The sequence below is a fragment of the Sphaerodactylus townsendi genome, linkage group LG05 (assembly GCF_021028975.2).
Source record: "Sphaerodactylus townsendi isolate TG3544 linkage group LG05, MPM_Stown_v2.3, whole genome shotgun sequence".
Classification (NCBI taxonomy): domain Eukaryota; kingdom Metazoa; phylum Chordata; class Lepidosauria; order Squamata; family Sphaerodactylidae; genus Sphaerodactylus; species Sphaerodactylus townsendi.
Window position 1 is genome coordinate 62,484,019 of NC_059429.1, and position 16,542 is coordinate 62,500,560.

General features: G+C 41.4%; 1 protein-coding gene across 6 annotated transcripts in view; it reads right to left on the reverse strand.

Moving 5' to 3' along the window:
- FGGY (FGGY carbohydrate kinase domain containing) overlaps positions 1-16,542 on the reverse strand; it is a 176,410-nt gene that overhangs the window by 1,493 nt on the left and 158,375 nt on the right. For all 6 annotated transcript variants that reach the window (XM_048496640.1, XM_048496639.1, XM_048496637.1 and 3 more), the window contains one exon: positions 4,476-4,537. In XM_048496640.1, the coding sequence (XP_048352597.1) occupies positions 4,476-4,537 (62 nt within the window). The remainder of the gene's footprint in view (positions 1-4,475; positions 4,538-16,542) is intronic.

Below are 16,542 nucleotides of genomic sequence, written 5' to 3' on the forward strand. Positions count from 1 at the left end.
GTGCCAGTAAGCGTTTCAAGCCAGCTTTTGTACGGGAGAGTAATATAGCGTCATCAGCATACAAAAGTAAAGGTATGGTCATATGATTCAAAGCAGGGCAGTGCGAGGAATCCTCCATCAAAAAGGAAGCCAGATCACTTAAAAAAAGATTAAATAGGGTTGGGGCCAAAACACACCCCCTGTTTGACTCCCCTTTTAATTGGTATTTAAGGACTAATTATACCATCAGGAGAGCATTTGACTTGACAGGTAGTGTCATGATGTAAGGCCATTACCCCAGTGTAAGTAGCGCTTCCTGGTCCAATTCCTAGATTAACAAGTTTTTTCTCCACAGTAGATTTCTGGAGACAGAGTCAAATGCCCCCTTTAAGTCCAAAAAGGCAAAGTCAAAAATAATGGTTTTTGCTTGTTCTTGGAGACCATTTAGTTGGCCAATAAATAATGAACAGCTTGAACAGGTCAAACATTTTAAATACCTGGGTCTCCACTTTAATTATAACTCCTCTTGGGTTACCCAAAGGAAATTGGCCATTGAATCAAGCAAACTTAGTTGTACCGAGCCATTGCCCGCTATTTTCAGCACCAAAGGTCACAAGGAATCTTGTACCTGCAGCCATTAAGGCATTTTAATGCTAAAATCACTCATGCAATTACTATACGGAATCCCCACTGTGGGATTACCAAGCATGGAGCTTCTGCGATATGGAGAAAGAAGTTCAGTCATGCGCTTTCTCTATAGTATACCTCCTCGGGCTTACCTCACTCAGTCCCATATGCTGCGGTCCTGTTTGGAGGTTGGAGCCAACATCTACTTTCATACAAGAGCATGGTGCATGACGCTTCCAATTCTGGATACCCGCATTGTGCTTTTAAACAACTGTCACAAAAGCTTTACTACCAGGCTCTTTTCTTTCATAGCCAAAACCGAAAGTGGTGGCGGGTCCCTTTGTTGAGGCGAAAATCAGCATGAAATGGGTCCGTATCGCCTTGGATGCATTGGTTTTAATGGGAATGCTGCAATGAGCTAAAGCTGACTCATCAAAAAGAGATTGTATGATCGCCAGTGCTGGTATAGTCACCTGATGCAGCAGGCTAATAAACGCTGCTCTCCCTTGCACTTGGGTATACCATTAAAACCCTATACCATGGCCAAGTATTTCCATTTGGTCTTAGAACCCAAACTGCGACGAGCCCTGACCCTTGCCAGGTGCAATATTCTCCCTTCAGCTACCACTCAGGGCAGAATACAGAAAGTGCCTTTTAATGAAAGATTTTGTCCCTGCAGTTCAGCTTACGAAGAATCAATCCAACACGTGATATTACACTGCCCGTTACACAGTTTAGCCAGGAATAAATATCTAAACCCGTGGTTAAAACCCCCCATTGATAATATTAATCTATCAATTGTGGTAACGATGTTGGATTGTGGTTCTGCAAGTGTATTGGAAGCGCTGGCTAACTTTTTGTGCTCTGTCATCAGCAAACGGTTATAACTGTACTGGAGATTGTATCATTACACTGAGGTCGCCATTTTTCTGGTATATTGCTGCTGTTTTAATTATGCCATTAAAGGTTTATATATATAAAATAGGTTGACATGTTAATGGATACCATGAGGGACAAATGGTTGTGATTTCAAAGCAAAGAAGTGTTGATTCAACTAATCTAAACTAGGCACTCCTGCTGCTTGTCTTTTCTCATAGCAAATAAAACTGCCTTCTTGTTCTTCAAGTGCAAATGAAGGCAGGCATGCCATTTTCCTGGCTGAAAAGAGAGCTAAAGCAGCATTTATGTTATATCCATAACTGCCCTATAAATCCCAACTGGCTGAAAAAAATGTCTCATCATGGACTTCTCTTACATCTTGACTCCAAGCTACTCTTCCTGATTTTCATGTGCTATACTTAAGTGCAGATTGAAAGCTTCATTGCAAATATGTGCTATGTACTGTCAAGTTGCTTCTCACTTATGTCAACCCTATGAATTAATGATCTCCAAAATGTTCTATCATTAACAACCTTGCTTAGATCTTGCAAACTGGAGGCTGTGGCTTCCTTTATGGAATCAGTCTTATGTTGGGTCTTGCTATTTTTCTACTACCTTCAACTTTTCCTAGCATCATTGTCTTTTCCTCTGAGTCTTGTCTTCTCAAGATGTGACTAAGATATGATAACTTCAGTTGAGTCATTTGAGCTTAATTTATCACAAATACAAAACAGGTTTTTCTTTTTAAAAAATCAGGAAATTAATGAATAATTTTGTAGATCTTATATCAAGCCTCTAGGTGATGCTCTAGCACTGCTTGAATAAGTTTGTCTGCTGCTTTAAATTGCATTGCAACTTGCTCAAATACAATTAATAGTAGAGCTGTAAAGATGAGAATGATCATTGGTAATGGAAATATGTAAAACATGTAGTGGAAGTTAATTGCTTAGATGCAGTATTTAAAACAAAGCTATACTGACAAAGAACATAAGTGATTTGTCATCTTGGAGATGTATGTTTTGAATACCTTTGATGATGTCTTACAAATGAAATTTTTATTAGCCCCCACTCAAAATATTTATTATTCTAAACATCCAAGATGTTCCGTTTGGCTATGAAACACCTTTAAAAATGAATTATCAAATGACTGATTCCTGTCCTGGTTTTAGCACCTTTGTGATTCAACTCAGTCACATTCCTCAGCTCATACCCCATTCTCTGACCTCCTAAGCTTTCCTTCAGTGTCTTCTTCTGCTCATGAACATACTGGCACACACTCAGCTGCCTGCTTATCTTCTCTGGGACCCCCCTTGTGACCTGGTTATGCCTTCAATTCCTGCTTTCGTGAGCCTCATCTCTTCCAGCAATTTTAGGAAACCAAACTGTAGCCGCACCATGAAAAAATGAGTCCTCCACTCCTTTCAGGAGTCTGGCAATACAAAAAGGGGCTTTGTGGGTTTTCAGATCTATCAGCTGTTTAAATTAGCAGTTGATAGGATTCCAACTTTAAGATGAGACCTGGAGTTCTCCCAGAATTACAACTGTTCTCCAGACTACAGAGATCAGTTTTCCTAGAGGAAGTAACAGCTTTGGAGGTCAGTCCATGATATACCACACTGCCAAGAAGAAACAGAAGTCCCAGGGCCTTTTAAAAACATACTTTTAAGCAACACACAGCATCTCCATTACTTCTCTTTATGTGTAATATACTGGACAGTTCTTCCATAGAAGAAATCAATCCAAAACGTCAGCAATGTGGTATGACTGTAAACTCCCAGAACTTTTTGTTCATTTAGATAATACAATAAAAGCTTTGCAATCTTTCATGGGTAATGGAAGCTGCTGATTAATCAAATGTGTGGGATACAAACATTTATTGCTTTCCCCCACACTCCTGTCAGTGGAATCTGCAGTGACCAAATCCTACCTCCTTGGTGACATTATGGCACCAGGTTCCATATTTGGTAGGCCACCTTCCCATTCCCCCAACCCACAGAACTGTCCTATCCAGCAGGCAAAAAAGCAGGCTAGCTGCCTAAGAGTCCTCCAGCACAGTTGACTCTTGATAGCTTGAGACAGGCTTGAGACAGGCGGAGGTGGAAGGAGACATCCAAGGATGATCTTGGCTGGAGCACTGGCTGCCCAGAAAATGTCAGAGGTATCAAACTGGCTGACTAGAGAGATGAGAGTAAGGGATGTGTATGTCCAACGATGCAGAAGAAAGGTGGCTGATGGGCAGAAGCTAGCCTTTACAGTAATGCTGGTTACTCAGCATTCTGCCTAAGTGCTAGCCTGGATGACAAAGCCTTTACTGTAATTCTGAGAAAATCTTGATTGAACATTCAAAATAAATCCATTCTCATTAGTAGAGTCTTCTCTCTAGTGGTTTTACAATCAGCAGTGAGGTTCACTGTACCAAACTACAAAGGTTGGAACTTCACATCTGGCTGCCACACTGTCTGGGAATCCTAGTAATATTCTTCATTGCAGAGTGGGGAAACAGAAAAATTTGCAAGAAAGAATGGGTGAGAGGAACTGATTAACCTTTAACCTTTTATATAAAAAGATTCTAGTAACTCATCCTCATGGACACAGTAAACATGCACTTGGAACTTTGGCTGCAAAAACTTCATTGGGGGAAGAAAAGTGGCAAGCAGGAAAAGGGTTAATTCCTCCCATCTGCCTTGCAGTCTTCTTATGGTGAAGAAACCTGTAACGTTTCGATATATTTGCCACATAATATTTTGTTTTCACCTAAGATATGTTGAGCTGCACTCCAGTGTAGCTTTCTTCATACTTGCCAGTTGATTGGTACTTTCATGATTGCTGTACTTGAAGATTTTACAACCATCCTATTATCTCTTACATGATATACAGTGTAAAAGCTGGAGTAGACCTTAAGTCCTCCAAGCAGAGTCAAGAATAGACAGATTTTTGCAATTTTATAACTCTCCCAGACTGATACTCTGAAAAGAAGGAACTCAAATTACCTTTTATCCTTGTGGTTTGGCAGCACAATTTTCCCAACTCTCCCCATTTTCTCCATAGCATCCTGTTTAAAAATCAACAGAAGCCAGAGTGGCCTGTTTCAGTTTAGCATTCTTTGTAAAGAACAAGATGTTTCAGAAATCAAACAGAACATCACTGATGAATTTCTGTTCAGAGTTAACACACCAGAGTGCTTGAAATATAGTCTAGCCTGTTATAAAGGAGCATTAAGAAGCCATTGCCAGACTATTTGAGAAGCCAGACACCCTTGCAAGGAGTACTTGAAAAGAGTAAAGAAATTGGATTATTTAAAATGAATCAAAAAGTACATATAGCAGTGGACTGCTGACTAGCATGTTCGAGAAATTATTTCGTAAATGCTTGCGGAGAATACAGAAACTGCCTGTAGTGGGTTTTCTGGGCTGGGTGGCCACAGACTGTTAGTTTTTGCTCCTATCGTTTTGTTCACATCTATGGTTGGCATCTTCAGAGACATGTCATGGTAAGATGCATTTCTCTGAGAAAACTACCAAACCACAGTCACAAAACCCAGAAAATCCACAAGAGCCAGTTGATTCCGACCATGAAAGACTCAACAGAAAATGTTAATATATCAATAAGGTTGGGGAAAGTACCTTTCACAAATGAAAGTCCGCTAGGCTACCCACAAACAGTATGAATCACATGTGCACTGCGAGTGCTGTGCTTCTCAGGTGTGTGGCAGCATGATACATTTTGGGATTGTGACACATGTGGAGCAGGGCTTTCAATTGCCCCTCACAAGCCATTTTACTGACCGATAACAGTCTGAGGAATTACAATTTGTTCAATTTGATGAAATTACATGTAACTATCACAATAAATATGTTTCCCAGCATAGCATACAGCAGTTCCCTGGGCCATTCCAGGTTAGGAAAACAGCATGTGAGAGAAGGAAGAAGTCCCTTCCCCATGTGTGCCATGGTCCTAATCCAAATCAGTGCAGTACAGAATTCCCAGCACACATGACCCAAGGTCCTTTTACCCACCACAAGGATTTCTTATTGTATGAACTGACCCTTCATTCTAAAGGATTAAATACATGTGGAACTGGGAATTCCACCACTGAACCTCCCAAGCGCTGTTCTTTCTAAAGAGCAGCTGCATGGGACCAGGACATGGATCAAGGGTGTGGCATGGTCCCCTGTGCCATTTTCTTATACTGCAATGGCCCTGTGGAGATGCTATTTGTCTCTCCAGGGCATAGTAAGGCAAAAGACAGAGAGCCTCACAACACTCACCTGTCACAACAATTTTATTGATGGGGTAAGAATGAAAATAACTTGTCATCTGTACTTATGTGCTATTTGTCTGTTCCACCTCCCTCCTTTCCTCATATGTGGGACATGACTGAAAGTGTCCTGGATTGGGAAACCTTCAACTGAACTCCAGTTTTCACTATGCCTGAAATGCAGGGGGGGGGGGGGTGTGCTGAGGAAAATGTTGTAACATAGTATACGTTCATATATAATATATATAAATTTAATATATAAATGTAATATATATCCAGGGTTCAGGGTGAAATTTTTTTACTGTGATTAGTTAAGTCTGTGTAGGGCATTGCCAGTTTGATATTCAAATCCATGTGGTTTGTTCAGATTCTGGAGGCTCAGGAACATTATTTTCAGTGGGGAATTCATTTGAGGATTTAAAGCAGCTATTTATAAAGGTGAGAAAACATCTGCAAACAACATAGTCCTGTCTCTAATCTAAAGATCCCCCAAGTTGCAAGCATACTGGACCAATTGACCTCCTGAACAAGCTGCCCCAGCCATACTGCTGCAGAGCTGCAGCTCTGCCCTCCTCCCCCCACCCCCCACAAAGAAGGGAAAGAGAATGAGATAGCCAGACCAGTATCTCTGCTGGGCCCTATATCTGGCTTGCACTGGCTGGAAGCCAGTCTTGCCCAGTGAGGCTTGCCCAATAGGAAGGGAGAAATGTCACTGGCTAGGAAGATGAAGGTCGATTCCCCACGGTCAATTAATTGTGTGATACTCATACGAAATAACCAGGTTTCAGGAAGAACTCCCCACTGCTTGAGTGACGAACAGGGATTCATCCCGTTTCTGATGCTCATTCTCCCCCTTATCCCGCGTCCTGGCAGAACCTGCTTGCATGCACAACTTTTTGCCTTAGCACGCTTTCAATCTAGTTTTGTGGGGAGGAACAGGGGTCCAATTCGTGTTTAAAATTCCTGCCGTGGAGCGTGAAACAAGTCTAGCAACCAATCAGCTCTTGGCAGGTGCTGAGCGATGCGCATGCAGCCTCTTCCAGGTTTCAGTTAGAATAACAAAAAACCACTTACACAATTAACTGTTCACCCTTCCAAATGAGCAAAAACCCGCTTAAACGAGCGAACCTCAGGTTCCCGCCCCAAAAAGGTCCGCCCCAACACAGCACACCAGCCAATGAGGAGAGACTCACAAAGGAGACTGCGTGGTGATGGGGACTGCTACATTTCTGGAATCTGAGACATGCCTACATGTCTTCGCTGAATACATGCTGTGGTGGGGAGGTTGAAACCCCAATTAAAAGGTGCAGTTTCTTTACAAACTTGGTTTGATCTAGATGGAATTTTGCTGTGGGGAATTGACCAAAGAATCAAAGCAAAATAAGATGCCTGTCCTGCTGTGGCTGATGGAAGCACCAGAAGACCAACCCCCCCCCCCACACACACACACACACACATAGGTTGTTTGGGAAGGATCACTATTCCAGGAAATTAACTACCTGAACCAGCAATTTCTGTGTATATCTTCAGCTCAGAAATTTTCTTATGCAAGTCCATCATGCCTTGGCAAACTGGAGGTTGATTCCTCCCCACAAACTATGGTTTAGAAGCCTGGTTTATGTGGTAAAGACAATCTGCACAGGGATCTGCATTTGGATGCCTGAGCCAATTGGAACATGATTGAAGCCTTTCCAGGAAGAGAATGTGCATTGATAGCAAACAAGTCATATTCGTTCCAGGCACAAGAATACTTAAAGGTTTATCCTAACATATGGATATGGTCTCCGTATCTTTTCCTCTGGAGATTCTAAGACTAAAAGCAGTCAAACCAGGGTGGGATGTAGGGGAGCTGAAAATAATCCACAGTATCAGGAGAGATTGGGGCATAGGGTGAAACCTGTCTCAACTGGGCCTGTTCTTTGTCCTCTTCATCCTACAAAGAAAGACTACAATGGCTTATGGCTACTTTTAATTTTTCTCTGTGTCAAACATAACAAACATGGGTAGAGAAATTTTAACTGGAGATGCAATGCAAGGGAAAAGGGTTAAACTCTTCTCTTCCCACAATTCTGCAGACCCAATCCAAATTCACTGACCTTGTTGCTGCCTTTTTTTTAAAAAAATCACACTTTAATCACAGACTTTCTAGGTGATGTCTAGTTTGACCTTTACTCCAGATGACTGACAGAAATCAGATCCTTCTAGATCATTAAAACCAATGGGCTTGGAAGATGGTGATTCTATTTAGAATTGCACCATGAGTCCTTTATTCATTATAATTAATTCCAAAACACTGTCCTAATCTTATACTCTCTACTGTATGTGATTCATCTGGAGTAGCACAAAAATACAGCCATGTTTCCAGACACGGGGTGGAATAAACTCAAAGACTTCTCAGTATCCAATGTCGCAAGATTCAGTGTGATGTCCACTGTGGCGTGGCCGCTAGAGTCTTTGACTAGAACCTGGACTGCCCAAGTTCAAATTCCTACTCAACTGTGAACCTCATTGGGTGACTCCCTCTCTCAGCCTAGCCTACTTTTGGGTTGTGAGGGCAAAATAGAGGATGGGGTAATCATGAACACCAACATGAACTCCTAGGTGGAAGGGCAGGATAAAAAGGTGATAGAAAATATAAGAATTCATAGGTTCTTCAATCGGGAATGCCGCATTTTGCAATTAAAGTATATCCTGCACGTTTAAAAAATAGCTACCATTTGCACACAGAATTAACCAACATTTAGCCCAATTAACTGCAATTATTGTATTTTTCTTGTCATAGAATGTTGATGTTTATTGGCAAGAGGGTAGTGTGAAAACCATGAGAAGAGTGCTATGAGAGTCAGAGAGAAACACAGGGCGAGTATGAAGGGACCCTATTCAAAGACAGCTGGTGGCAGCCAGCCCAGCAAATTGTGTCTCAGCTTCCAAAGGGCTGGGTCAGAGGAAGCCACAAGATCCTAGCACTCTTCAGCTATTAATCACATACCCAGATTCTTAATGTCCTGTGGCTATAGGGATTTTCTGAAAAACATCTGTGACTGCAAATTCTAAAACATGTTCTTTTTGGGCAGGTCTGGTATCCATGAATATTTAAGGGCTTGTCCTGAAGCTCAGTTCAAAGTGTGCCCTTGTTGCCTGTGGGATAATCCTGATTCAAATATAGTATCGTGAAATCCAGTCAGTATGCAATGAAAGCAGTTGGCAGCCTTGCTGCAGGATAGGACAGTTGTGCCCCCCTCTGTGTTTTAAAGACATATGCTGTACTCTGTTGCACAAAGGCAAACTACTCAGCCTGCAAAGAAGGTACCTGCCTGCCTGAGAAACTGATTTCAAGACAAAGTTTGCAGACTAACTGCCAGGTGTGCAATTTGCTGAAGTTGTCTTCATATTATTCAGTTTCAGGTAGCATATGGGTTCATGTATTCAGGCTCAATCATAAGTGGGGCCAGCAAATGTAACAGGCATTGTGGACTGTTCTACAGTCACTTGCAGTTGCATCCTATCTGTGAACCCCAATCCTGTCTCCACAAGCCTTGTAGCAGAAGCTGCTCCAGTGGTGGCAAAAAGATATCTTTCCCTTCACCTTCCATCGGAATTAAGGTGGCCCTGGCACCAGCCCAGGTACCATGGACCTTGACAGATGTAGTTTTCCCGGACAACTGATGGCCTTAGAATGGATTTCAAATGCCCTTGGAAAATGACATGTCCCAGGGCTTCTACTGCTTGGAATGGCACTGAAGCAGGTGTTGAGCAAGGAGACAGATCGTCTGACCTCCCCCCGGCCATCAGCACTACAAGGAGCAGCTATCAGACAACTAAGTGACAGGAAGGTAGAAGATACTGGTAATGAGTAGTGTTTTTTAAATTTGTATTAAAAGCCAAACCCAGAAGAACCCATGGGTTTGCGAGGTTTGCCTCATACTGCTTGGCTTTTGGCCTCTGGCCTGTGGGGTTCCCCAAGGTTCCATCCTGTCCCCCGAACTTTAATATCTACATGAAACTGTTTGGAGGGGTGATTCAGATTCAGAATTGGGTTGAGTCATCACCAATATGTAGGTGACACTCAGCTTTATTTTGCACTACCAGTATATCCCAGGAATGCTTGTGGAAATCATGAACTGGTACCTAGAGATAATTTTTGGATGGTGAGTGCTCACAAACTAAAATTCAATCATAATACAATGGTGGGAGAAAGGTCTGACCTGGAAAAGGGATATAGTCTATTCTGGATATAACAGTCCTCCACCTAGAGGAGCAGATCTGTATTTTGGGGATAGAACTAGACTTGGGTTCCTGTTAGATAAATAGGCGGCAGTGGTGGCCAGGAGCAGCTTTTACTAACTGAGGCAGTTTCAACCTTTCTTGGACATAAAAAAGATCTTGCCAGTCTGGTGCATGCTTTAGTAATATCTAGATTAGACTACTTCAGTCTGCTCTATGTGAGCAAGCTATAATTGGTGCAAAAACAATGGCCAGAGTACTTACTGGAGTTGGTCATAAGGATTATCTCATTCTAGTATGTTCTATTGATAATTGCTCCCAGCTAACTTCTGGGCCCTATTCAAGATTCTGGTAATGATTTGGGGTCAACATGCCTTAAGGAATGCCTATTTCTATATAAACACACCTGACTATTATGTTTATCTTTGGGGGTTCTGCTTTGGATGCCCTCACTGTGACCTTTTCCACACTTACAACTTTGGCATAGTTTTCCCTGTAGTGAGATCAATCGCTGCAGCTCCAAGTTGGTCACTATCCTCCCCACTAGAGGGTTTTCCTGTGAAACTTAAACTCTTGGCTCCAAATTGCAGCCACTGAAATTCATTCACCACCTCGCCTAAGTGACCTCGCTTTTTTCTTTGGAAGCGTTACCATCACCCTTTATTTTTATTTATTTATTTATTGCACAGTGGTTAAAATGGCAGACAAAGTCTGATATTGGCATGGGGATAACTGATGCAAAAACATTTACCAACAACAACATGTATGCAGAAAGAAAAAAACCCTTTCAACACATATATGAGGGAGAGTCAGCCAGGTCCCTCCCCCCACTCTCCAATCACAAACTTTGCGGTGATTTCAAAACATAAATCCAAATTTTTGACGGAGACCAAACAGGGCCATCCAAAACCTTTTTTTTTTTTCAGATGGAAAGTGCAGATATACTCTAACTGTGATAGGTTTGATGTCAATGGACATCAGCAAAATAATGCTATTGTAATGTGTGTGGGGTTTTTTTCCTTAATTAAGCCAGGGATTTTTAATATATCATCAATGGGCAATTTGGAGGAAGGGAGGGGAGGGTGGAATGGCAGGAAGGCAGGGTCTTGATGAATAACGAAGACAGGCATTTGTGGGAAGGGAGGTGGAGAATCAGTGTGACCTTATGTTGATGCTTGGGAACAAAGAGAACAAAGTAACAATGGATTAAGGAACTCCTCACTAAAAAGCATGTGACTGGAAATTGACCAACCCCCCCCCCCCCTTCACACAAAAAGACCATCTAGGAAAAATGTGGGATCCCTCCACTTTCCCTGAACTGGAAAAGAAAAACAAAGAAGACAAATATTTAAAGGGCCAGACTTGCAGAAAATACTGTGTGTAGAAAAAGTATGACAGTTAATAGGTTGCAACCTGAAAATATACCTTCTTAACATGAAAATGGCACCAATATTATGGAATTGCCACCCGAGGAAGATTTGCTTGTTTCCTTCTTTCACTATCTTTTGCCAGAAGGTGATTCAATTTTTGCTTTGTTTGGGATTCCCTCCATGACACTCCCTTCTGTTTATGTGTTTGTGTTTTCTTAAATTGTTTTTATGGTTTTCTATATATGCATTTAAAAATTTGTGTTTTATGTTTTGATTGGGGGCCTTGAACTGGGTGGCAAGACAGCATAACGATATACTAAACTCCATGATGCACTTGAAATGTCAGTGTCCACTAATTTGGATAATAATGGACAATACACTGTGGTCTGAGAATCAGGGAAAAGCAGACTCTTCAAAAGCAGAGGCATTTGCTTGTGGGAAGGTATCTAGTGCTCATGTAGCAAAAGTGCAATAACTGTATTTGCTGCACTGTAAACTGATCACATTGAAACACCTTAAGTGTCCTGGAAAGCAAGGAACCCAGCCTGAGAAGAGAAGGACAGCTGGCTGATCCCTCAAGCAATTCTAGTCTGTCTCAACAGAATCACAGGTACTGTACAGACAGAGAACACTCTCTGCTTGGCAGAAACACTCGTTATTTTCTTGGAGAGGAGCCAGCCTTTCAGATTAAAATAAATACACACTTATTATTTAAAAGCAGTTATTCATTTAGCCTGGAGTTTTTTTTCCTTTGGCCTTCTGAAATTAAGAAAACACTCACCCACTCAAGCCATAAAAAGATTAAATGGCTTTCGTTCAGAGAAAATGGAAGGAAGATGCAACCATCTGTAGCACCTTGTCATTATGAACTATGTTCTCCCGGATATTTATTGATGCTCATTTTTGCAAGTTGGCTGACAGAACCTAGGGAAATTTCACACTTCTGTGGGCTTACAGCATGCAAAGATACTGCTAGCATGCAAACCCATGGCAAGACAAGGGGGGCTGTTTCTGAGTGGTGCCCTACTAGTCACTCCTCTATTGGTGTCATAGATAGTTCAGACTAAGATGAATGCCAAATCTTAAGTCTGGACATTTACACTAGAAGAGAGGCCTCGGCTTGTAACATTCCTGTCCACCTCATTTTCCTAATCAACTATGCATAGCAGTGAGCATCACCTTGCCTTCAGCACCAGCCACTGGCATCTGAATAACAAAAGCCACAACTGTGGGAAGATACATCTGTTCTCTAGCCTACAAAGGCAATGCAAACGTTCCTCTGTCTAAACATAGTCAGCCTTCCTCAATCCTTTCTTCCCTACACATCCAATCACACCCTTCCTGTCCAACTACCGACGAAACATCAAACTTTACTCAGAATTTCAATGCCCTGAGTTGTAAATGCATCAACTCTACCTAAAATCTGATCAAAAACTGGACTCTCTCCAGCTCTGACTCATCTGAGCCATTTCCTGAGAACGGAACTCTGCTTTGTCCAAAAAGACTGCCTCTCTTAGAATCGTTGAAGGGTCAAAATTTCCTGTATCTAGTTTTCCAAACTAGAGCCCCTTGCTCAGTATTCTCTGAACTGCCTTTGGTTCAGTTGCACTGTGCCCAGCTTCATCTCTCTTTGTATCCAATGCAGGCATTGGATCCTGCCTCCTTGGACCTTCTTCTTGATCAGGTAAATATCACCCTCTCTGAAATGACCTCTGCTATTCAAAACCTATCTTTAATCTCTATCTAAATTCCAGGCTTCTTGAGACACTCTCTGTTTTTCTCTGTGTATGTATTTTTGTCAAATTCCATGTGTACTTTTTATTATTTTGTTCTTTAATAAAATCATTACACTTCACTCACATTCTGATTTCCTGTAAATTTCAAAATGGAACCCCCCCCTGTAAAAATTGTTAGAGATCCCAAAGCTCATTCCCTCACATTGCAAGGTCTGTCCCCACTAATTCCCCAACCTAAAAAAGGCCAGACCCCACTAATTTGGGTAACAGTACCTGTGGGTATATGAACATTCTGTAGGACTCCTTTTTAGAATATGGCTGGAAAAGCAAAGCCAGCTTTTACTCCATCTGCACTGAATTAACAGGTTGAGCCACAATAGTATTGAATGCCTTAAACCAGTGGATGTATATATCCTTTTTCACTGAATTTATATAAACACAGTGTGAGATTTGGGAGCAGGGCCAATAGTGGTGGGGGGCACACGGAAGGACCATTTCAACTAGGTTGCAAACTCAAAAGGGAAGGGAGCTCAAATTGAGACAACTGTTAATCTTTTGGCATTTGATAAATTTCACAATTCATTTTTATGTTTTGTTATGTGTCACCATTTTTTCTTTTTATTATGGATTGAGGTCTCACAAGTTGGAAGCAGTTAGAGCTCTCTGTATCTCTGTTCCTTTTGGAGCAGAGGTCTCAGCCTATTTTTATTTCAAATATTTATATGCCACTTTTCTACCCATTAGGTCTTCACATCCAGGGTTACTGAGCAAGAACTGATTTTGCCATACTGTAGATCTGTCTTACATATTTAAACCCCACTCAGTGAAAGGACTTCTCTCTACCACTAGGAGTTCTGAGTTTCCCACTTTCATGGACCCAAGGACAGCCTAAATCTTAGAGGTATATCACTCTCCACATGCCACAAACCTAAAATGGTTTGAAATGCCTTAACTTACATATGCCCCTTCCACAAAGGCCAATAAATGCAGGCTAATCATGGTATAAAATCCGTGTTTGTGTATGTGGGATCTTTGCACAGATCCCACTCCTAATGTGAGTCCACTCCCCGGGGTTTTCAAGAATTGCACTATCTGCAATTCTTTTGTTTTAACATGGATTGCAGTTGCGGCTGAATGAACAGCTGCCTCAGGAAACACATTACTTGGGCACGCTTCCCTTTTCCCCCCAGTCCCCGTCTCTCTGCTGTGTAGCTATGGAGGAGCACAAGGATGGTAGCATGGCTGTGGAGGTCCATGCCTGCCACACTTCGTAGCTACACAGCAGAGGGAGATAAGTGAAAAAAAAGTGCTTCCATGCGAAGGCGCACACCCCAGTCAACACGCTCGCTGACCACAGGATGCCCAACCATGCGAACAGCCCAGGGCTATGACGGATTCACTTATCCCACCTGCAACCCACTTTACATTTGATGTGTGGAAAGGGCCATAGTTTCCTTCCATAGAGGCTTAGAAATGACCAAAGAATGATTGGAAATGCTAGATTTGGAATCTGTGCAGAGTGTCAAGGTATACTATTTGTCATGGGAGAGTGAGTCAGCTTTGCGCATTGGTGAACAGCACCTCATCTGGAAACCCAGGTTTGATTCCCACTCCTTCACATGAGCGGTCCACTGTAATCTAGAGAACCAGGTTTGATTCCCCTGAAAACTTTGGGCCAGTCACAATTCTCTAAGAACAGCCTCAGCCTCACCTACCTTACAAGTTCTGTTGTGAGGAGGGGAAGGACAGGGGATTCTACCTCAAAGTTAGAAAAAAGCGGGGTATGAAATCTAACTCTTCTTCAAAGGTATCATGATTGCTGACACTTTAGATTTTCTCAGTTCAGATATGTCTACCTTAAAAATTAGTTCCAAATCTGGATCATAACAATTTCAATGATTAATCATATCCATCATCTTATGTTCTTTAGGTTCATCACATCCAATTTTGATGTAAATATAACATAGTGCCAAAAAAGCTCTGCAAGGAGAGGCTTTCCATTAAAACTGGTAAACTGCCAGATGTGAAAGCAGACATGTGCTTGTTTTGCCTTTTTTGTCTAATGCGCTCTTCACTAAAGCGGTGAAATTGCAATGAATTCACTAAAGGAAGTATTTTCTACAATTAATTTGAATCATTTCTTTTCCAGTAAACGCTGTGCTAAAAATAAAATCACAAATGTTCCGTGTTTGATCATGAAATGGAAGGGAAAGGTTTTCTACAGACAAAAATAAACCCACTGTAGACCACAAATAAAAGGATACATTCATGCTTTCTACTATTTTGTTATAGTGTCCAAGCTCAGATACAAGCTAATAAACATTCTAGTGGGTACTGAGAGAATACCAGAACTGAAATACTCACTTTGCTTTTATCAGATTACACTGCTGTTTTATTATGTTTTTCAGTCTGCTGTTACTAGTGTTCTTTTTATTTAGTTTTAGTGTTGGCTACATATATTTTATTTATTTTTATAGTTTGTCTTGTATGGTGTACGAGGTCATGTTGCAAGGCAAGAAATAACTTATCTAAACCAATAGATAAATGATATATCAGAAAATGATTTTTTTTAAATGTGCAAAGTAACTATTTTGAGAATGAAATTGAATAGCAGCACTGATGTCCTGTTAGGACTGATTAATGCTGGGTCAAGTTGTATAATGTATCCAACAAGGGGATTCTTAACTGTAATGTGCCATATATCAAGGGTTCCCAAATTTTTTTGAGCCTTTGGGCTCCCTTGAAATTCTTACACAGGGTGGCAGGCCAACCACGAAATGGCAGATATAGGAAGGGGCGCCAACCACAAAATATCAGGGAGTGCAATAACACATAACTCTAACAGTAAGTCTTCAACATCCCAGGCAGAAGCCCTGCTTTAAAAGATTTTTAAAAAATGAACATATTTTAAAATACTTCCTTGCACATAGTCAGCTTGACTTTCAGTCATACAACTATTATAGCAGCTGCTGCCAAGGCAATTTTTAAAAATTTGCATAGCCTGTCAGATCTCCCATAGCCTATCAGAAGCACTAGCTGGTCCTGCCTACTTTCTGTAAACACTTGAAGGATGACAGAAAAGCTAGTGGCAGGTGTCATGGTTCCCCTGGGTGCCACATTGAGAACTGCTGCCACATTGCTTATGGTCTGTCTCTAAGTCTTCTGAGTTCCAATGAGGAAAACATTACATGGTTGGTGCAAATGTATTTGAGGAGGGTTTAGTGTCCTAAAGAACTAGTTTCAGTTTAGTCATTTGACAGTCTTCCAAGTCTCTCCTGAAATTGGATCAGAAATTGTGCATGTTTGTGTGTGTGTGTGTGTGTTTTTGGGGGGAGGGGTTCTTGGGAATCTAGGGCTGAAATTTTCAAAAGCTAATTAAGGCACATACTTAACTCCCCCATGAAATTATTCTTTGCCAAGGAAGCCCCTGATACATTTGTCACAGATTTGTACAATCTGAAAGCTTTGT